At 45.5% G+C, this 22,888-nt stretch overlaps 1 protein-coding gene across 4 annotated transcripts in view; it reads left to right on the top strand.

The window, feature by feature from the left end:
- The window catches only part of ZC3H7A (zinc finger CCCH-type containing 7A), a 36,006-nt gene that overhangs the window by 2,177 nt on the left and 10,941 nt on the right, over positions 1-22,888 (top strand). For 2 of the 4 annotated variants that reach the window (XM_053213448.1, XM_027043233.2), the window contains exons 2-15: positions 8,037-8,138; positions 9,258-9,297; positions 11,257-11,454; positions 12,853-13,011; positions 13,251-13,331; positions 13,445-13,483; positions 14,141-14,174; positions 14,666-14,949; positions 17,447-17,651; positions 18,746-18,810; positions 19,383-19,569; positions 20,269-20,430; positions 22,039-22,235; positions 22,511-22,611. In XM_053213448.1, the coding sequence (XP_053069423.1) occupies positions 8,071-8,138; positions 9,258-9,297; positions 11,257-11,454; positions 12,853-13,011; positions 13,251-13,331; positions 13,445-13,483; positions 14,141-14,174; positions 14,666-14,949; positions 17,447-17,651; positions 18,746-18,810; positions 19,383-19,569; positions 20,269-20,430; positions 22,039-22,235; positions 22,511-22,611 (1,820 nt within the window). In that variant the 5' untranslated portion in view covers positions 8,037-8,070. Of the gene's footprint in view, positions 1-5,102; positions 5,855-8,036; positions 8,139-9,257; positions 9,298-11,256; positions 11,455-12,852; positions 13,012-13,250; positions 13,332-13,444; positions 13,484-14,140; positions 14,175-14,665; positions 14,950-17,446; positions 17,652-18,745; positions 18,811-19,382; positions 19,570-20,268; positions 20,431-22,038; positions 22,236-22,510; positions 22,612-22,888 lie in introns of those variants that run through there. The other 2 variants (XM_053213449.1, XM_027043232.2) reach the window with 2 other exon arrangements.

Raw genomic sequence — 22,888 nt, 5'->3', positions numbered from 1 at the left:
CCGTCGGACCACTTTCTCTTCCTGTGTGTGTCTTGTAGGATTGTTTAATATTCAGTCTTTGTGTATAAAGATATTATGGTGTGGGTGGAGCATATTTCCATATGCAAAGTTTCCCTGGACTGGTATTTTAACCCTCTGTGTCCACTGCATTCCCCCGGAAACCCTCTGCTTTGTCTAAGTTTCTTCAAATGATGTTCTTTGAGCATGTCGGTGTGTGTGTGTGTGTGTGTGTGTGTGTACAAGGGTGTGTTTATTCTGTTCGCCTTGAGTGGCTTTGAAATGCCCACCTGTCTGTTAGAGCTGTGTTTGTTTTTCAGAGCCCAGCCCAGGGCTGACTTAGACTGCTCGCCCTCCTCCTGGCGTCCCTGGCACTTACAGTGCAGAATAGGGTGCTGGATCAGGATTCGGGCTTGGAGCCAGACTGTCTGGCTCTGAAATCCAGCTCAGCCACTTCCTAGCCATGATTGTGCACTGCTTGCGTCACTTGTCTGTGCTTCGGTTTCCTCCTAGTACCTATCCTTTAAGACTATCACGGGATTAAATGATTTAATACATGCCAAGCGTTTAGGACGATGCTTGGCATCCAGTAAGAGCGCTAAGTGTTAGCTATTGTATCTGTCTATACAACATGTTGCAATCAAATTTCACTTGCCTCCGTGTCTTGTGCTAATGGGAGCTAGTTTCTTAAGTTACCTTGTGTCATGGGCAGGAATACACAGCCGGTTGCTAGCCTGGAACATGGTGAGTATAATCAGTTTCACGTAAAGCAGGCACTGAGTATGTACTTAAGGAATTATAATGAAGATCAGGGGTACCTTTCCTCCTTACATAAAAGGTGAGAATGAGTAACATTTAAGACCAGCTGATAAGCAAAAGATAATGTTCCAGCTGCAAAATTTTAGATGATTTAATGAAATTTACATTTAATTGGGCTTCTTACTTTGCAGTGTACTCTTCAGAGCCCTCCCACTCCATTTCCCTTTCGCGTAGGGAGAAGACAGCACGTCTGACTTGCTCCCCACCCCGGTTGGTGATGAAGGAAACCCATCCCTGCACTACTTCCTGGGTCGCTTGTGGTCTTTCTCTGTGGCTGTCTCAGGTCGATCCCCGCCTTGTCGATTGTCTCCCCACCTTGTGCCCCTAAAGGGTCCAGGCAGAGTGCACCAGAGCCCAGTCTGCCCGCCTGGTCATTCCCTCCCTGGGACCCCCCCTCCCCCCCCGTCGTGCTTGCCTTTTCATGAACAGTTGTATCAGGCGTTAACTCTTGCGCCTCTGAACTTTGTGTGAAGCATTCTCTCCACGCTTGGCCACTTCATTCGTTCTTCCATTCAAATATGTATCGACCTGGACCCAGATGTTGGAATGCGGTCAGGACTAAGACGAGGTAGCTGTGGAAGTCAAGAGCACAGTGAGAGTGAGGTGGGGCAACCACTTAGGGGGCACGGCAGGGAAGGTCTCGAAAGGTGGTATTTAAACCAAGATTCCAGGAAGGAAGGACCAGCTCTGGGTCCCTCTGGGAAGTGTGTTATGGGCGGGGGGAGGGGCTAGCGCGCAGTGCCCAGGGGCGGAGCCCCGCACTCCTGCACACCCCTGGCGGGCGGCGGGGCGGGGCGGAGGGGCGGGAGCACAGCCAGCCTGCTGCGCCTGCGTGGGGGCGGGGCCGAGGAAAGAGCTTGGGACTGTCCTCGGTCTGAGAGGTCAGGGTGAGGACTCTGGGTTTTACTCTAAGTGCTGGGATTTAGAGCGTGGCTGTAATAGCTGGTGGACGTTTTCAGTTTAGTGTGGGAAGTGGGTGGGGGAGGGACAGGGGGAGGACCGGAAGCTTAGAGGGGAGGCAGGGACAGGAGGCTGCTGCCACATCGCGTCACTCGAGATGGTGTGACCGGGCCAGGGGGTGCGGGGGAGCTCGTGGGGAGTGGTCAGAGTCGGGGTGCCCTGTGCATAGTCTGCAGTGTCGCCGGTGGGCTTCATCAGCAGGGTGATGGATGTGGGTGTGGGGGAAAGAAGGGCGTGATGCCAGGTCTCTGGGTCTGGTTTGAGCAGGTGGCTAGCAGGTGGTTTCAGGACTTTTGAAAAGGTAAGAGCGGGCAGAGGGATAGGATTGGCAGGAGAGCTTGGGGTTAGGACCCTTTAAGTTGGAAATGCTGAGTAAAAATCACGGGCAGCCCAGAATTTTGTATGCATAGCAGTGTAGACTAGATGGCCTTTTTGTAAACAGTGAAGGAATATATATATATCCCTACATCACTCCTTACAGTCACCTGGTAGAGCCCATTAAAATGTTTGTTTACTTTTTTTTATTTTTAAAAAATCGAAAACAATTTTAGTTTTTAAAAAATTAAAAACAAGTTTTAAATTTTTAAAAATGTTTCTTTTTGAGAGAACATGAGCCGGGGGGAGGGACAGAGAGAGAGGGAGACACGGAATCCGAAGCAGGCCCCAGGCTCCGAGCTGTCAGCACAGAGCCCGACATGGGGCTTGAACCCAGAAACCGCGAGATCATGACCTGAGCTGAAGTCAGATGCTCAACCAGCCGAGCCACCCAGGTGCCCCCTCCCCAAATGAAAACAAAACAAAACAAAACAAAACAAAACAAAACAAAACCAAGAGTACTAGGAGAACACCCAGAAGACTGCTTTCGTCAACATCTGAAGTGCCTTCCTGAATGAGAAAAGCTCAGCCTGGAAGGAAAATGGGCAAAGGGCACGAACAGACAGTTTACGGAGAAGGACGAACCGGCGACTCTGAAACTTGAAGGGCTGTGCAGCCTCACAGGTGACGGAAGGGCCCAGACAAAACCTCGTCACATTGTCTCCCCATTGTCGCATGCTTGTCCCTTCCCCGGTTGGCACGAGTGGAGTGAACCGCGAGGGAGCCGCGTGCCGAAATGGGGGCCCTCAGGCCTTGTTGGTGGCAGGGTGGTGTCACACGTGGGCAGGAGCAGGTACAGTAGACGGAAGACACGCTCCCTTCAGCCCGTGGACGTCCTCTGAAGACGGACTTCTGTGAAATGCCCTGGGTCCCTGGGGAGCTTCAGAGACTGGAAGCCACCAGAACGTGCGTCTCTGGTGGCCTGCAGCCATATCGCGGATCGCGGCCGGTCAAGCCGCTTCACGTGTCCTGTCGGGGAGTGACCTTTGAGGTTAGGTACTGGGAGAAAAAAAGCAGGGTGCAGACACGTCAGGAGCCTCAGTTTGTACAAAAGATAACATAGGCACAGGATGCTTGTAACTTTTTATTTTGAAATGATTATAAGCTCGCAGGAAATTGCCCGATGGGTATGTAGAGCCTCCCACAAAGCCTCCCTTCGTCCACTTCCCCCAGTGGTGCCAGGAAGCTGGTGTTAGTGGAGTACTGTTAACCAGACTGGGGGCGCTTACTCTTGCCAGGTTTTTTGACATGCACCTGTGTGTGTGTGTGTGTGTGTGTGTGTGTGTGTGTGTGTGTGCACGCGCGCGCGCGATGTTATCCCAGGTGTAGATTCACGTAATCACCACCGCAGTCAACACAGTTGAGACACACTATTCCGCAGAGTTCCTCTGGCAGGACACGAAGAGCCCAGTAACACAATGGGTGGTTGTCCTCGGGAAGGGCGGGTGGGTGCTGAGTGACAGGAGAGGAGACCATCCTTTTTTTCCTCCGTCCTGATATTAAAATCTTGCCTTTTAAACTATGCGATGTAGGGGCCCCTGGGTGGCTCAGTCGGTTAAGCGCCCGACTTCTGGTGTCAGCTCAGGTCATGGTCTTGTGGTTGGTGGGTTCGAGCCCCGTGTTGGGCTCTGTGCTGACAGTGCAGTGTGCTTGAGATTCTCTTTCTTTCTCTGTCCCTCCCCGCTCGCTCTCAAAAAATAAACATTAAACACTATTAAATAAAGAGTCTGTGATGCCTGTGAGCTGTCTAGTAGAACCATCAGAACGGCAGGTAGGCGGTCTCCAGCCTTGGGCCATGTGGGATGTCCCAGAGCTGAGCGTGTGGCTGGGGGAGGGAAGGAGCTCCAGTGAAGCCCCAGGGCTCGCACGTTTAGAGACCAGCTGGACAGAGCCCCAGGCTCAAGGACGGAGTGTGCACCTGTTGTGTGCTGCTGAGTTAGGATGAGATAGGGGGCTGTTGGGTGAACTTTATCACGTTCTTCCTCACTTTAAAATTGATGCCAGATTTTAACTGGGTCCCCAAATAAGATGATGTATCAAGCGTTTATCTTTTCTTTCTTTCAAAGTGGGAAGTGGGAGGGTGAAACTAATCTGTGGTGGAAGAAAGTCAGAACAGTGATTGCCGGGGGGTAAGGGTGGGGCAGGGATTGGCTGAGAAACTATCTGGACTGACCGTAATGGTGAACTCAAGACTGGGGTCTGGGTTACAGGAGTGTGATGTTTGTCAAATCCTCCCTTACAATTTGTGCATTTTATGGGGAAAAAGGTTTCGTGCATATGGGCTTAAGAAAACCCATAAATCTTGAAACCTAAGTAATGCTACATATTCTGAAGCGTTTATCGATGAATTGTAATTGATGTCTGCCACTTTGCAGTTTAGCAAAATAATAAGGTGCATTGATGGATGGACAGAGGGATGGGCGGATGGATAAAGATGGTTGATGTACTAGGTGTTTATCCAAGGGGGACAGGAGTGGTGATTCTAAGGGCCACACGCACCCCAGTGTTTATAGCCAACAGCCAAAGTATGGAAAGAGACCCAATGTCCATCGATGGATGAATGGATGAAGAAGATGCGATATATGTAGACAATGGAGTATTAGTCGGCATTCAAAAAGAATGAAATCTTGCCATTTGCCACTACGTGGTTGGAACCGGAGGGAATTATGCTAAGCGAAACTAGTCAGAGAAAGCCACATATCATATGACTTCACTCATATGAGGACTTTAAGACACAGAACAGATGAACACAAGGGAAGGGAGGTAAAAATAATGTAAAAACAGGGAGGGGGACAAAACAGAAGAGACTGTTAAACATGGAGAACAAACAGAGGATTACTGGAGGGGTGGTGGGAAGGGGGATGGGGTCAATGGGTAAGGGGCATTAAGGAATCTACTCCTGAAATCATTGTGGAAATAAATAAATTATTAAAAATAAAATCCATTAATAAATATTTTCAAATTGAAAGAGAAAGGTGGGCAGATGTGATAAACAGCAAAACATTAATTGTAGACCATAGGTAGGTGTACAGTGTTCACCGAGAAAGATTTTTAACTTGGGGGCAAAACTACAAGAACGTGAAATTCTCCTTCCTACTGTATTTGACTCTCCCCTGATTATCCGTTCGCAAATCTTTAAACATGGAAAGGAGAGGTGGTTCATGCTATTAAAAGAGCCTGCGTCTTATTTCCTCTTAATCACCTACTTGAGTTGTCAGCTCTTTGCCACATGCCCTTTGTCCTTAAGAGGTTGAGGTTCAAGGTTTTCTGGCACTTTCTGGGGAAATGGCTCTAAGGCTATTAACTTAGTGGATTATCATTACCTGGGAGTCCCTTCTGTGCCAGCAGATTTGCCTTTTGAGTGAACCTCAAACTAATTCCTCACCTTGCCTGTGCAGGGGTTGGGAGAAAGGTGACTAATCATTGAGGACAGGCAAGAATTCTTGCTTTGGGTAACCCTTTCCTTGTCCCCGTCTTTCAGGCCTGACTGCCGTGACACCCCCAAGTGCCCTTCTGGGTGCCTTTGGGCAGTCGGTTCTGGCTCTACGTCGGCCCCATCTTACATAAAATAGGAAGAAGGCTTGGTGGTCCCTTAAGTCGTCTTTCCAAGGAAGGGGTCAGAGGCTATGTGGATTTCTAAAAAATACTTCAAATTTTTTCTCAGCGGTAATTCACGTTCAGCGTTCAGGAAGAAGTTTTAAAGGTAGGTATGCAGTGCAAAGGCCCTTCTCACCGCGCCCTGAGCCTCCAGGTTTCTGCCATTGCTGTGGTTTTCTGAGATTCCCTCTGGAGCTGTTGCGAGGATGTACAAGGAAATATGAATAGACAGCCTCCCCCGACCCTTTCTCTAAACAGAACAGGGTCCTATTGGGGATACAGCACCTTTACTTGGTCTTTTTTCCCAACACAGTCCATGTCCTTCTTGATAGATATTGGGTACGTTGTTGGTCTTTTTCTCTTACAAATAGCACCTCCTTAAATACCTTTGTACATCCAAGTATGATTTAACTTTTTTGTTGTTGTTGTTAAGGAAATGGTCGGATGAGTTCAAGTGGAAGATTAGAAAGACCCCCGCCCCCCCTCCCCACCCCCCGCCCTCACACCTCCCCATCACATGTTAGGACAGTGGTCCATGTTTTTGGCGGTCTTGTTTCATTTCTACCCATTCATCCCCCTCTAAGCTAGACTGTCTGAAACACAAATTCCAGAAATAATGACATCTTGCTTCAGCATCCTGGGCTTTGTACCCTTTTTATTTTGAAACATTTCAGACGTTGACAAAGTACAGAGATTCCCTGTATTTGTCACTAGTTTTGAGAACATTCAGCTGTTTCACCCCCTCCAGCCCCCTTTTGTTTTTGTTTGCTGGAATATTTCGTGACAAATCTTGGATAGATCATTTCACAAGTAAACACTTCCGTAAAGTAACAACTTTTATTATTAAACATTTTTTTAGAATTATTTTATTTATGTGAGAGAGTGAGAGAGGGATCGAGCATGAGCGTGAGTGGGGGAGGAGCAGAGAGAGAGAGAGAGAGAGAGAGAGAGTCCACAGCAGGCTCTCTGCACTGTCAGCGCAGAGCCCGACATGGGGCTCGAACTCACAAACTGTGAGATCAGGACCTGAGCTGCAGTCAAGAGTTGGACGTTCAACTGAGTCACCCAGGTGCCCCAGGAAAGTCAACAACTTTGAGATTAGAAGATCGAAACATGTAGAACTCCAGTGTTTAAAAGATGGAAAAAAATGATCACCAGTTACCAGCCTTCGGGGCCTTTCAACCCTTGTCCCCACCTCTACACTTTGAAAAAGGTAGATTCTATAATAAAACTATGAACATCAAGCAATAATGAAACTAGAACATTTGAGCTTGAAACCTGGATGCAAGTTCCCCGTCCGTCATGCGCATTCAAAGACACGGTTTGTGTGGTAAGATGTCCTCTTAGGTTTAGAGCCCAGCGCTCATCTTGGAGGGATGATGTGCCCCCTCCCCGTCCCTGCCAGGGGACACACAACAAAGCCTGGAGGAATTTTTGGTTGTCACAACTGGGGGAAGGGGCGTTACTGGCATCTCGTGGGTGGAGGCCAGCGGCATATCGTGCACAGCACGGGCCCCTAGAGTCAAGGACTGTCTGGCCCGAGCTGCTGAGGTCGCCAAACCCTGGTTGAGGACACTGGGAAATGGTGTTTTATCATGGATCTCTTCCCTGTGGTTTTCCTTTAACTTGCTGGGAATTGCTTAATGAACATTGATGGGGGCGGGCCAGTGGGGGGGGGGGGTGCAGATCCCAACGGCACTGTTTTGTGTTGACATTTGCCACTGTTATGTGCAAGGTGAACCCTTACCTTCTCGAGAATTCCAACCGAATGACTTCATTTAGATTTTTCATTCTATCAGTTGAATCAGCAAGGATTATTTCACAAGTTTGTGTAACAAAACGTGTGTGAGGTTTCAGCTCTGCTCACCAGGAAGTCAGACTCCCTCGGAGGCGAGCGGATGTGAAACCTTTTCACTTCTGGAGCACTTCCAGAAGCGAAACAAGGCCAGGACTGTTCCAGTGCAGCATACGCGTGCATGCGTGCGTGCATATAGACACGGAAGAAACGAAACCTGTAGCCCAGGGGGTGGGGGGAGATGACTTAGGAGGAAGCAAAGTCCGCATGGCTGTGCAGCCTTAAGGGAGAGTGAAAACCAGATGCTTTCGTGTGCTGGGCAGCGGGGACCGTGCGGATGAGCCAGGGTTCCTGGTGTCCAGCAGCCCAGAGTCAAGTCAGCAGAGAGGGACGTGCCCACAGCTGATAGCATGGCAAGACGGCGGACTGTGGGTGTTTTAGTTGGGGTCCAGAGCTCTGTGCCTCACGCGACTTTGTGCCTCATTTTTTCCAGGTCGATCGTTTAGAAAGTGGATGTGCGGGGTAACATGTCCAGTGTGTCCGAGGAGAGAAGAAAAAGGCAGCAGAACATTAAGGAAGGACTGCAGTTTATCCAGTAAGGGCCCGACTCGCGTGTGTTCACGCCACGTATACAACTGGCACCGCGGGGTCAGGGGCGCAGACCCTTGCACAGTTGCACATCCATGTGTAACTTTTGACTTCCCAAAACAGGGCTACGAGCAGGCTACGACTGTTGACCGGATGCCTTGCCAATAGCGTAAACAGTCGATGAACACGTTTTGTGCGTTATGCGTATTATTTACCGTATTAAAATAAAGTAAGCTGGAGAAAAGAAAAAGTTAGGAAATTCGTTAGGAAGAGGAAATGCATTTACAGCACCGTCCTAGGTTTATTGAAAAAGATAACGTTGTAAGTGGACCCGCACAGTTCAAACCCGTGTTGTTCAAGAGTCGACTGTACTTTTTTATATTAGATTAACAAACCTCTAGTCCTGTTTATAAGTCCTCTTAATCTGGGTTAGAAATTAGATATTTTTGTCTAGCAATATTTTGGCTCGGGCACTTTTGACTTCCCATGTGTTCTGAAGTCTACCTTCCTGTCCCTGATCTTTAGAGCTAAAATCCTGTAGTGTCTTGGAAAATATTAGACCCAGAAGGATCAGAACCTAATCCCATCAGAGCGCTTCTGATGACTGAAAAGTGATGAAATCACCACGCACATAGGGCTTTTGTAATCAGACATTTCTCTTAAGAAGCTCAGTCTCTAACCGGCCTCCATGAAGCAGGATAGTGACAAGGCAGCCCAGGCCTTGGGCGGACACGAGCAGGCAGAAGTCCCTCTCTGTTTGTCCTGGGAGGAGACATTCTCCTCTGTACTGCAGCGAATTGAATCAAAAAGTATTAGTGGTTCTGTGCTGTAGAAAAAGTTTGTTGGTATTTGAAGAATTAGGCCTTCTTTTAGTAGAAGTAGGTTTAGGGAAAAAAGTGTTATACTTAAGAAAATATAAGGGAATAGTTACAGATCCCCCCCCCCCCCCCACCATGTTGTGTGTGAATATGGCATATGTGAACAATAGTCGTAAAGGAAGGTAGGTCTTTAAAATGTGCTTTGAACCCGTAGCAAGCTGATAGAACCTTAGCTTTACAATGACGTCTGGATGAAGAAATCCTGATAAGAGTCTGATAATTAAAATTCATTGGTTTCTTTTTCTTAGGTCACCGCTGTCATATCCAGGGACACAGGAACAATATGCGGTAATGATTGGGAACATCTACTTAAAAGCTGTTCAAGTAACTTGTGAACCATAATGAATAGTGGGGGTTGGCAGACTCCAGCTTTGTGGGCCAAATGTGGTCTGTTGTCTGTTTCTGTAAATAAAGTTTTATTGGAATGCAGCCGCACCTATTTGGTGATGTATTTACGATCTGTGGCCGTTTTCACGACATATGGTAGTTGAGACAGAGACCATATGGCCCACAAAGCCTAAAGTATTTACTCTCTGGGCACCTACAGAAAGAATTAGTCAATCTCCTCCATATAGAGGACAACTTTGCTTTTGGCACATGGGGACAGTTGTCCTCCATTTTCTTTCCTCCATGAGTGTAGTTTGCCTAAGTTGTCTTCCGAGCCCCGTGAAAATTACTTTTCTTTTTAAGTAAAGTTTTCTTTATGTTTATTTATTTTGCGAGAGAAGAGAGAGACAGAATGAAGGAGGGTCAGAGAGGGAGGGAGGGCATCCCGGGCAAGCTCCACACTGTCCACGCAGAGCCTGATTCGGGGCTTGATCTCACCAGCTGTGAGAGCATGACCTGAGCCGAAATCGGGAGTCAGACGCTTACCTGCTTACCCGACTGAGCCACCCAGGCGCCTCCTTCGAAAATTACTTTTAGCCTCCCTCTCGTTTACCGAAGACAAGTTGGACAGAATATGTTGTGAAGGAGAGAGCCCAGTATCTTCTATTTTTATTTAGGAGAAAAGAGGTTCTCCTAGGAGCAAAGGATACCTGGATCCTAGCAGAGAGCAGCCGGAGGTGAAACTAGTTAGAAACCCAGAGAAAGCCCAGTTCACCGGGCCTCGTGTGTGCAGGCTGTTAGTTCACCTGCGGCTTTTGGTGTCCAAGGGTTTTGATGCTTGCCAATGTTCCTTCTTTTTCTCCGCCTCTCCCCCTCCCTCTTCCCTGTTTCCTTCTCTGTCTTCTTCCTTGCCCCTGCCCTCTCTCTCTCCAAACAGATGTAGAATCATAGAGTATTATGGCTAGAAAGCACTGGGAACAATCCGTTCATTGTACAGTTCATTTTACGTTCCTGACTTTTATAACTGGAACCGGGATCTCGAGAGGTTAAGTGGCCTGTCCCGAGCCACCGCCCTTGTTAAAGGTTGATCTGTCCAGTTTGCTTTACTAATTCTGTCAGCTTAGACACGAATTTCAAAAAATGAGACCCAGAACCTGAGTATTTACCTGATCTCGTAATACGTGTCTGATCTTGACTTGTGAAACATTAGCACAGCGATAGGAAATCACGAAGGAACCTCCAGAACTTTTATATGTACCAAAAGAACCTTGTGTACTGTACTTGCTCGGCGAGAAAAAGGTTTAACATCCCCTCTCCCCGGACCAGTCCTGAGCAGACATTTACCAGAGAGGAAAGACAATGGTCCATAAAAATGTGAGAGATCCTTGGTCATCAGGCACAGGGATAAGAAAGGGTACGGGTTTTCACCTAGAAATTAGTAGGGGTTCTGTGTCTTCCCACACAGGTGCACACACGCTGCCCGGCGTTGGTGGGGGTGCTGTGGGCTGGGGACCGGACCGCTGGATGCGTCCACTGTTCTCGCCGCTTCGGAAGGCAGTTTAGAAATACTGGTCCAAGGCCCAAGATGCTCCTTCCTTCCGACCTAGACTTTCCACTCGTAGGAATTCGTTGTAGGCACAGAGTTGGGGATGTGAACAGGTTTTTACGAGGTGCTTTTGCTGCACTTTTCCTCCTGATGGGAAATTGCATTTTCTCTTGAAAGCACGCGAGGTGAGGGCCTCGCTGAGACGGTAGCGAGGTGGCCTGGGTTCCCCGTTTCTTACAGCAGCGCTCACGGCTGCGTCACATCTAAGACCACAAGTCTCCAGTACAAAAATTGAAGTTTCCCTATACCCTGTCCTGTTTCGTAAAGGGCTTCAAGTGGTCGCTTTCTTTCTTCTTTTCTTTTTTTTTTTAAAGGTATATTTACGTGCTCTTGTGAGAAATCTTTTTAATGAAGGAAATGATGTTTATCGGGAACACGATTGGAACAACTCGATAAGCCAGTACACAGAAGCTCTGAATATAGCTGGTTATGCGAAGTCGGAAGAAATTGTCATCCCTAAAGAAATAATTGAAAAACTGCATATAAATCGTATTGCTTGCTATTCTAATATGGTGAGTGGTGATTTTTGTTTAGAACAGAACAGGGTTTCTAGAGGGAAAAAATGTTTTTGATAAGAAAAGTACATTGTAAGTCAGTTTGCTAATTTCAATTAAAAAAAAATTATTTTGTGCGGGAGAGAGGGGCAGAGAGCGAGAGAGGGAGAGAGAGAATCCTAATCAAGCTCTGCACTGTCAGCGCTGACTCAGGGCTCGAACTCACGAACCATGAGGTCATGACCTGAGCCGAAATCAAGAGTTGCATGCTTAACCGACTGAGCCACCCAGGTACCCCTCTAATTTCAGTTTTTAAGAGAATCGTATTACTGCTTTAAAACATTTTTTAAAAATACGTATTTATTATTTTAAGAGCTAGAGAGATAGAACACAAGCAGGGGAGGGCCAGAGAGAGAGAGAGAGACACAGAATCTGAAGCAGGCTCCAGGCTCTGAGCTGTTCATTGCAGAGCCCGACACGGGGCTCAAACTCACAAATCATGACATTCATGACCTGAGCCAAAGACACACATTTAACCAACTGAGCCACCCAGGTGCCCCTCTAACTGCCTGCTTTTAGAGTGGTCTGGAGTTTTGAAAAGCCAGCTTTGGATAAATGTTGAGGAATTTTAAAAATAAAATTTGTTTCTTGGTGACTGGTCCTTGGAGTTGCCACGTGAGTCTGGTTTCTGGGGTGTGTCCGCTTATAACAAAAATCAGCCCAGGAGGACGCAGGTCCCAGGTCCATGCATCAGTCAAGTCCCTGTCCCAACAGCACACTTGGTCAAGAGTGTGTTAGTCCTCTTTGGAGCCCTGTTAGTGCAGCGTGGTGTTTAACCTTGAAGAGATTTAACATGACCTTTCACATGTCTGAGCTGAGAAAAGCAATATTTTGGTGCACTTTGAATTGTCACCGTGGACATTCAGTAACATTTAACTGAATTTAAGCAAGGTGCCCATGTTGTCACCCGATTCTTACTGAGTGAAGGTTCACCGATGGCTCATTTGTTTTTTCTAATGGACTCTTCTCGGGCTAGCTAGCTGTTTGGGAGTTAACTTCAGTCGACATTTTAATGATCTCCAACAAAGGGTAGCTAGTGGAGGAAGCAGGAAGGGAGAGTTTTGCCTGGGGCATCAACTGCGTCTGGAAAGCTTTCTTTCTTGGAGACCTGGGGCCTTTACAGCCAAAGGTTAACATTTGTCTGGTCTGGATGATGGTTACGTGGGAGTTCATGATATTTGTACTTTTTCCATTTGGGAGTTTCATGATGAAAATATTTTTTTTCAAAGAAAAATAATACCGCTAACAGAGTTTGAAAGGAGGGCATTAGTCCAGGGTCTTAATTTGTCTGCATCGACAGGAAGACGTGTGTGCCAGAAGGAATTGTTGCTAACCTTGTTTGCTCTTACACCCCAGGGTTTGCACGATAAAGTTTTAGAAGACTGTGACACAGTGCTCAGTTTAAATGCCAGTAACTGCAAAGCTCTGTATCGGAAATCTAAGGCTCTCAGTGACTTAGGAAGATACAGAGAGGCTTATGACTCCGTAGCAAAGTGCTCCTTGGCGGTGCCTCAGGTACGGAATTTATATTTGAGTTCACTGGTTGACATGGTAACCATTTTGTTGCTTCCTTGTGGAGAAGGGGCGTCTAAAGAGTTCCATTTTCCAGTCCGCGGTCCACCCGCTTTATTTGGGATTACCTGCCCACCAAGCAAGTGTCTCCACGGAATATGAGTTCTAGCTGTTTTGCGATTTGCCTCCACAGTTGGTAAATATAACCCTCCGTTAGGCATATTTTCATTTTTTTTTTTCAGGATGAACATGTGATCAAACTAACGCAAGAACTAGCTCAGAAATTGGGATTTAAAATAAGAAAAGCGTATGTTAGGGCTGAGGTAAGCTGGAGTTCTCCCCACGGGGTATTTTCGTTTTCTTTGGTTGTAACTTGGTTACAGTTCTGTTTTTCACGTAATTTTTTTTTTTAATTAGCATCTTTGTTTTCTTTCAGCTCGCGTTAAAATCCGTTCCTGGGGACGGGGCTACCAAGGTAAAGTTATTGCTCCTGTAAGACGCGTAACTTTTTGGGAAAAAGGAGCAGATGGCCACGTTAGCAGTTTTGCTTTTAATATTTTTGGTTTGTGTCTATTTTTGAGAGCTTTTTGTTTCTCAGACACATAATTGGCCAGAGCTTCCTGTCCTATAAAAAGAAACAAACAACTCAAGTAGTATCTTTCAACCAGCATTTCCTCAAGTCCAATGGCGCATTTTACAGGACATTCATAGATGTTAGGTTTTATTAGAAAATTGGCCCGGGGCCAGATATTAATGTTGGGAGCCATTGGGTTGAACACGGGTCCCAAGCGGTTGGTTTTTAAAAGGTAAGTCTTCGTGGAGTTGTTAGGATGCCTTTGTGAGTTGGGGAGTGAACGGTGGCTAGACGAGGCCCTCCAGAACTTGAACGCTCCTGAACGGCCTTTGGGAAGCACCGTCCACGAGGGCCCAGCGGTCACGCCGCTGGGCCCGCCCTGCTTAACCACTCGTTCCCGAGGTGTGCCCACTCCATTTATCTCTTGGATCTCCATTGGAAGGAAGTAAAATTTCTGCGAGAACTCGCATTGCTGTCTCAGAGTGAGATTTACAGACTCCTCATAGACTGGAATCCTGACCGTACGCACGATGATCGGTTGTTTGGTTTCATTTCCAGGCTTTGAGCTGTTCTGTGGAAGATATCGAGCCAGGTACGTTTTCTCGCGTCATGTTGGTCTAGAAAGTGGCGGCGTTAGACGCTCTAGATGTGATAGCGTTGTCAAATACGATTACCATGCGGCCGTTGGTGTGAAAGCAAGAATAATTCTGAAAACCACCTTAGCGCTTCTGGACGTGCTGGCAGTGATTGGTAATTCTGCGTGTCAGTAAGCGGTCAGTGAGCGCCCCGGGTGGCTTTACCAGCGTCTCGTAGCTCTGCCCGGCAGGCGCCCGGGCATTTTGAGACACAAGGATAAGTTTTCATAAGCCGCTATGTCTATCCCTGGGTAAAACCAACGACTTCGAGAATTATTTTTACCCTTGTCTCTGACCTGCTTCTGCTACTGTCTCGTCTTATTTATTTTTATCATTGCTTTCGTACCCTCACCTGGCTCTTCCGTTTCTCTCTTATTGGCTCTTGACGCTAGTCTTCGGTGAGTAAGTACACCGAAGATGAGTGGGTACGTTTCGATCCGTGTTACAGATTTGTTAACTCCGAGGCAGGAAGCAGTTCCTGTCGTCTCTGTGCCTGCGTCCAGTTTCTCCCACCAAGTCGGAAGTGAGCTGGCCTCAGTTCCTATCATGCCCTTACCCTCTATGCTGCCCCTGCAAGTGGACGAGAGCCCCCTGCCATCGGCGGTGTTGGCAAATGGAGGAAAGGCCCCCTTCACCATGCCGGAACCTTTTCTGGATGACGGAGATATGGTCCTCGGCGACGAAATAGATGACCTTCTTGATTCGGCACCTGAGGCCAATGAAACTGTTATGGTAAATGTCAGCGTCACTCCTCTCTTCTGAAGCCAGGCTTAATTTTGTAAAAAAAAAAAAAAAAAAAAAAAAAAAAAAAAAAATTGCCGTATGACCTCCTCGGTATTTTCAGCATTTCCTGTAGGTTAAACTTAGCTTAAAAGGTACTTTTGTCCTTCTCTGGGAGTACCATGTCCGTGTGGTTATTTTTTAAATAAAACAAAACGCCAGTCTAGTAATGAGCCAGTTTTCCTCAACACCTGTTGGAATCACATAGTATGGAAAGGGTAAACTTAAAATTCTGAAAAAGAATTGGCATTTGGTATTTAAAGAAAAATAATTTCTTTATTTTTATTTTTATTTAAAGAAAAATAATTTGTTTGTTTGTTTTGGATTAAAGGCTTAAAGGATAAATGCCTCAGGGTAACTGTGTAGCCAAGGTCCGGCCATATCTGAAATGCTGCAAAATAAGAATGGGTTTTACGTTTTTAAATGGCTGGAAGGGAGAAAAACAGACCCGTATTTTGTGACACATGGAAATTATATGAAATTCATATTTCGGTGTCATCAATAAAGTTTTATTGGAACACAGCCATGACCATTCACTTCTGCATTGTGTGTGGCTGCTTTTGCACTGAAGCAACACAGCTGAGTAGTTGAAACAGACCGCGTGGCTAAAATACTGAATATCTAGTCCTTCACAGGAAAAGTTTACTGACCCCTGCCACACAGTATATTAAACTAGCAGCAAGAGCAGCAACACTGTCATGAGGAGGATGGGGAGCAATTCAGGGCTGGTTCCAGCGTGGCTGAGATAGATGATGTCAGTGGGCAGTTAACTGATCCTGTTTGGGTTTGATTCTTACCACCTCTGTGGTCTTGGGCGGCTTTACCTCACCTCTCAGGACGTTAGTTTCCTTGTCTGTACAATGGCGATCACAGTAGGTAGGATGCATCTTGGAAAGTTGAAGAATTCAACAGATAGCGTGGAACTTGCATCAGTACTTAGAAGGCACAGGGAAACCCTCAGTAAGTTGTCGCTGTGATGGGGGAAGAGAGGGGCAGCATTCCGTGTGTCCTTGTGAGATCGTAAATTCACATCCCCAGAGAGATGGCCCAGCGCTTCTGCCTTCTCTGGCTCCCTTCTCTTGAGGACCTTCCATTTCCCCCTGCCCCTACACTATTGCTCCTTAATAAAGCCAGTTCTTCTGAGCCTCGTGTAAGGAATCGGAAGGAAATGAAACGTGAATGTAACATTGGGTTTGAGACAATATTGGATGGACATCACACCCTGACCCCCACAGAGTATTCACGGGCATTTATTTGGGATTCTGAAGTCTATTCTAGTCCATTTGCCTTTTTCTTTTTTCCTCCTAATTTTTTTATTCTCAAGTTAGTTAACATGCAGTGTAGTCTTGCCTTCAGGAGTAGAACCCAGTGATTCATCGCTTACATATGATGCCCAGTGCTGATGCCCCTAAAGTGCCCTCCTCATTGCCCATCACCCGTTTACCCCATCCCCCCACCCACCTCCCCTCCAGCAACCCGAAGTCTGTCCTCTGTATTTAAGTCTTTTATGGATTGCCTCCCTCTCTGTTTTCATCTTATTTTTCCTTCTTTCCCCTGTGTTCATCTGTTAAATTTCTCAAATTACACATATGAATGAAATCATATCTTTCTCTGACTGACATATTTCACTCAGCATAAGACCCTCCAGTTCCATCCATGTTGTTGCAAATGGCAGGAGTTCATTCTTTCTCATTGCCGAGTAGTATTCCATTGTGTATATAAACCATATCTTCTTTATCCGTTTGTCAGTTGATGGACACTTGGGCTCTTGCCATCATTTGGCTATTGTTGATAGCGCTGCTGTAAACATTGGGGTACATGTGCCCCTTTGAATCAGCATTTTTTTGTAGCCTTTGGCTAAATTTCTAGTAGTGCAAATTGCTGGGTCGTAGGGTAGTTCTATTTTTAAGTTTTGAGGAACCTCTTCACTGTTTACCAGAGTGGCTGCACAGTTCGCATTCCCACCAACAGTGCAAGACGGTTCGTTTCCTGAGACCTTGATCCTTTTTTGAAAGTGGGCTTGGAAAGAAAGAAGCTCCATACCCTAGATTCTTCTTCTTTTTTGTTTTGTTTTGTTTTGTTTTTAACATTTATTTATTTTTCAGAGACAAAGTGAGATAGAGCACACGCAGGGGAGGGGCAGAGAGAGAGGGAGAGACAGAATCCGAAGCAGGCTCGAGGCTCTGAGCTGGCAGCACAGAGTCCGACGTGGGGCTCGAACCCACAGACTGTGAGATCGTGACCTGAGCCAAAGTCGCAGGCTTAACCAACTGAGCCACCTAGGCACCCCCGTAGCCTAGATTCTTCTCTTGAGTCTTGATACTGATTTCAGCTTTGTTACGTAATTACCCAGTGCAGTAATTTGTTTCTGTACGCTGATGTTCAAAGCACGTTGGCCCACTTGTAATCAAGTTTCCTGGGGTTTAACAAAATCTTTTTTCTTTTTTAGCCGTCAGCTTTAGTCCGAGGAGCCCTTCCCGCAGCCAGTGTCCCCCCTAGCATGCCTTTCTCGGCATCTCTGTTGGGCACCTTGCCCATTGGTGCGAGGTATGCCCCTCCGCCCTCCTTCTCAGAACTGTATCCACCTTTGACCTCATCCTTGGAAGATTTCTGCTCTTCTTTGAGTTCATTTTCAATGAGTGATTCCAAGCGAGGTAAGAATCAAGCCGCTTGTGTAAATAACCGCAGTTCGTTTTCTAAAGAAGGCAGTCTGTTTGGCAATTACGTAACTCACTTTAGGTAGTTGGTGCTTGAGTTACTTTCGTTGTGGCTGTAAAAATGAAAACTAAATCTGCAATTTTAATTCGCCTGGGCGTAACCATGCCATTCAGGAGATGAAGGAGCAGGGGAATACACAGGAATGTATGTGGTACTTATTTTGGTGTTTTGAGTTTGTAAACAAGATAGTTTGCTAAGCCGGGTGTCTATTGTTTTGGGGGACAAAATGGCTTAAATGTTTTCTCCAAGAAAGGCGTACCCCATCCTCACGGGTCTTAAAGGCAGGCTATCCTTGTAAAATTCTGAACGAAGCAAATAGTTAAAAGACTAATTTAAGGCGGAATTATTCAGAATTAAACCCATAGAATGAGATCTGTCTGCTTTAGGCTTCATCCCCAGAGGGCCCCAAACTGTGTGTGGTTCCTTAGTTTTGCAAGAGATTGCTGAGTTTTTGGTCTGGCCCCTGCCTCTGTAATTCTTTAATATCTGCTTTCAACAACATTGATCAAAATCTTCCAATTTTCCCAAGGTATTGTTAGGTGGTTAAAGGGAGAAAAATCAGAACGATTGATTTAAAGACTGACACCTGAAAAAACTAAAATTTGTGGGAAGCAGAGGGCAGAGAGAAGGTAATCGAGGGGCAGCTTGAGAAAAAGAAAGTCACTGCACCTTACTAATTTTCCTAATGTTGTGGTGAATTCCTGCTTTGTAGTTTGAGGAGGCTGTTTTTCCCATTTCGGACAGGAGTTATTTTCTTGGTCTTTTTAACAGCCCCACTCGGCAGGCCCTCCTTCAGCCAATGTCTCCGAAAACAGTTTGCCTGAGGGTTATGTATGTATGCCCCTGGAAATTTCCAGAGGGAAGGAGACCATCCACTGCCCTCTGCGAGTGTCCTTGATGAGCAAGAAAGCTCCTTGGAAGCGGGAGCGGGAGGGAAAGTAACACGGGGGAAGCGTAGTCAGCCACTGAGCCCTGATGTTGTTGTGACATGATTAGAATGAGGTCTGTTGAAGTGTTTTTATTATTTTAGATGTGCCCACCTCAACTTCTAGAGAGGGAACAGCGCTTAGCGGCAGTAATTCCTCCCTTTTACTTGTAAGTGCCACTTCCTCTTTTGTAAATAACGTCGCTTAAATTGAACGTAGGTCTTTTACTTAAGTAATGGAATTACCCGAATGGACGTGATGGTCTCCCTTACATCTCGCGTGTGCCGGGGGAAATGGTGGTGAGACAGGACCCTCGAGCAGCAGCCAGGGACGAACGCCGCGTGCGTAAGACCGCGCCTGTCACGGCACAGTCCTCGCGGTGGCACGGGGCGCAAGAGGCTTTAGCACCGCAGAACCCACACAGGCAAGATGAGATCAGGGCATAGGAAGAGTGTGTGCCGTAGGAGCAGAACGATGACCTGTTACTTCTGTCAACTCGCGAGAAGCCAGGAAGGTGGGGGAGGGGCCCAGAGACCCAAAGAGTGGAAAACCCAGAAAGAACCAGCTTTTCCATAGAAGCACAGCAACGGCAGACTAGTACCGATTTCAGTACGTGAAGAAATGTCTTGTTTGTCACAAATTTGTTTCCTTCTTTAGTGAGAGTGCAATATTTGTTGGCTGTTTTTTTTTTTTTTTTGGTTTTTTGTTTTGTTTTGTTTTGTTTTTTTTTCCTTCTTGCAGATGAATGGACCAGGCAACTTGTTTGCTTCTGAGAGTTTCCTGGGAATTTCAAGCCACCCTAGAAATGACTTTGGAAACTTCTTTGGAAGCGCAGTTACTAAACCACCTTCATCCATGACCCCAAGACACCCCCTTGAAGGAACCCATGAACTGAGACAAGCTTGTCAGATGTGTTTTGTAAAATCAGGTCAGGACCAAACAGGGGAGCTTAGTCGATAGTCTGAGAGTTCCGGACTCATAAATACGCGTGGAGAACACCAGCTACCGTGGTTTTTCCGTCCCCGTTTGAGTTCTGGATAGGATAAGTCTGTTCTTATTTGATATAATTTCATTTATACAATCATATGGATTAGAATACCTTACCTGATGATGAAGTCTTACTGAAATTTTTTATGAAATTCTTTACTTTTCTATATATTTATTAAAAAATGTGATCATTTTCAAATAAAGCAAGAACTAGAAAAAAAGCATTTTAAGACCAGTGTTTATAAAGGTAAAGTCTTTTCTGCTGGTTTGTTTCATACCTTTACCCCCAAGTCAGGTGATATAAACACAACTTATCCTAAACCAAAGCCTAAATTCATTTTCTTTCTTAGTTATGTATATTTCAGGGTGTTTTTTCCCTTTAGAAGCCATCAGAATTCCTGTCCTCATAGTTAAATAAGTATGTTTTCAGGGCACTGGTGTTGAATAAAACTTCGTGTTCTCTGACAAATAGCATATAAAAGGCACAAATTACTTCGGTAGCTTATTTACATTTGGGGGTTATAAAAACAGGGTTTTTGTGGGAATTTAATAATCAATATCCGTCTGCTTGTAAATGTGCCTGTAAAATGAAATGTCGCTCTTTGTGCCTATGAGCAATCCTTTTTTACATCTTTTTCAGGCCCTAAGTTAATGGATTTCACTTACCATGCTAATATAGATCATAAATGTAAGAAAGATATTTTAATTGGTAGAATAAAGAATGTTGAAGATAAATCATGGAAAAAAATACGCCCAAGACCAACAAAAACAAATTATGAAGGACCTTATTATATATGTAAAGGTATGTACTATAATTAATTGGTGTGCATGACGTAAGTGATAAATGATTTGTTACATTTATTATAATGGTCCCAGTATTACTGTTATTAAAAACGTGTAGGTAGAGTTAATTTTTTTTTTTTTTTAATGTCTGTTTTTGAGAGAGAGACAGAGAGCGAGTGGAGGAGGGGCAGAGAGAGAGGGAGACACAGAATCCGAAACAGGCTCTAGGCTCTGAGCTGTCAGTACAGAGCCCGACGTGGGGCTTGAACTCACAAACTGTGAGATCATGCCGTGAGCTGAAGTCACACGCTTAACCAACTGAGCCACTCAGGTGCCCCTAAAAATGTGTAGGTAGAATTAAAAGTTCCTTGGGTTGAGACATTTGTACCTTTTGTATTATTTTTACCTTTGTTTTTAACTTCTTTCAGTGCTTGTGTGTGTGTGTGTGTGTGTGTGTGTGTGTGTGGATTTTTTAATGTTTATTTATTTTTGAGAGAGAGACAGCATGATCATGGGAGGGGCAGAGAGAGAGGGAGACACGGAATCTGAAGCAGGCTCCAGCCTCTGAGCTGTCAGCACAGACCCCGACGTGGGGCCCGAACTCACGAACCGTGAGATCATGACCTGAGCCAAAGTCAGAGGTTTAACCGACTGAGCCAACCAGGCACCCCAGTGCCTGTGTGTATAGATGGTTATGGAAACCGGGCTTTGGCAGATTTTAAACAGGTTTTAAACAGAAAACCGTCTTACGCTTTAGGTTCCCTGGCTGAGTCTAAACAGAATCAGAATACTGAACTGAGGCTTTGAAAATGTTCTTTTAAGTTGCTTTTGAGAGAACTTTATGTATTCAATTATTTTTTTTTTTAATTTTAATCTTTATTTATTTTTGAGAGAGACAGAGACAGAGCACAAGCAGGGGAGGAACAGAAAGAGAGGGAGACACAGAATCTGAAGCAGGCTCCAGGCTCTGAGCTGTCCGCACAGAGCCTGATGTGGGGCTCGAACCCACGAACCATGAGATCATGACCTAAGCCAAAGTCAGATGCTTAACTGACTGAGCCACCCAGGCACCCCTGTATTCATTTTTGTCAGATTGCTTCATCTGAATGTGCTTTGAATGTCTCTTAAGTGATTTTTTAAACTTAGGTGGAGTATGTGAGAGCCTTTTCCCCATCAAAAATAAAAACAATCCAGACCCGTGGTGCTATCGTTCTAGAGTGAGTTCCATCCCTGCATAGTAAAATGTGTATCATTGCTTGAAGCTAACTGTGAGCTACAGAGGTTCAGCTGGTACCCTAAAAATGTTTCATAATCATTGGCTTTGAAGAAACAACGGCTAGGAGCACCTGGGTGGGTCAGTCGGTTAAGCGTCCAACTTGGGCTCGGGTGATGATCTCATGGTTCGTGTGTTTGAGCCCTGCATCGTTCTCTCTACTGTCAGCACAGAGCCTCCTTCGGATCCTCTGTCTCCCTCTCTCTCTGCCCCTCCCCGGCTTGAGCACTTGCTGTTTTTCTCTGTCTCTCAAAAAGAAAGAAAACACTAAAAAAAAAAAAAAAAAATCAAAAACCAAAAAAACCAAAACCAATGGCTGTGTTTTAAATGTCTTTTGATGGTCTGTCTTTCTAGATGTTGCTGCTGAGGAGGAATGTAGATATTCAGGCCACTGCACATTTGCTTATTGCCAAGAAGAGATAGATATCTGGACACTGGAGCGGAAAGGGGCGTTCAGCAGAGAGGCTTTCTTTGGTGGCAATGGAAAGATCAACCTCACTGTATTCAAACTTCTCCAAGAGCATCTTGGAGAGTTTATATTCCTCTGTGAGGTACTATCTCCAAACCTTATTTTCTGACGTAAAATTGGTGATCGTTCCTGACTTGCAAGCCCAGAAATATAAAACACTTAGCACACGTCCTGCTACCTGGTGAGCGTTCACTCAGTCAATAGTCGCACCTCCCAGTATCCAAGAGAATGCAAAAACTTCCTATGAGACATTAGTTGGCATCAGTTTGTAATGTATAAGTATGTGCATAAGTATGGTACAAAAGTTCTAATTTGTGTGATGTTGTTGTGGTAATTCTTTTTCTCTGTCTGTTCCAGAAATGTTTTGATCATAAACCTAGAATGATAAGTAAAAGAAATAAAGATAATTCTACTTCTTGTTCTCACCCGGTTACAAAGCATGAGTTTGAAGACAATAAGTATGTTGGTAGTTTCTAATTTTTCTAGTGACGCAATAGATTCTGTCTTTAGACCCAAATAAAACCAGAGTAGTGTTTGCCCAGGCATTTTACCCCCTGTGCTTTTTCCTTGTTGCTGTTTTGAAAGATGATGACTATTTAAAAATGTCTGTTAGTATATTTTGCTGGGAATTTTTAAGTGGTTTATGAAATTTATGTTTAATACAAAAAGGCATTATTGATGTGTAGCTTCTCATGACATGGATTTCAGTATTTTATGGCTTAATTTATGGTGTAA

This window comes from Acinonyx jubatus, chromosome E3 (assembly GCF_027475565.1).
Source record: "Acinonyx jubatus isolate Ajub_Pintada_27869175 chromosome E3, VMU_Ajub_asm_v1.0, whole genome shotgun sequence".
Classification (NCBI taxonomy): domain Eukaryota; kingdom Metazoa; phylum Chordata; class Mammalia; order Carnivora; family Felidae; genus Acinonyx; species Acinonyx jubatus.
This window is presented reverse-complemented; position numbering and strand designations above follow the sequence as displayed.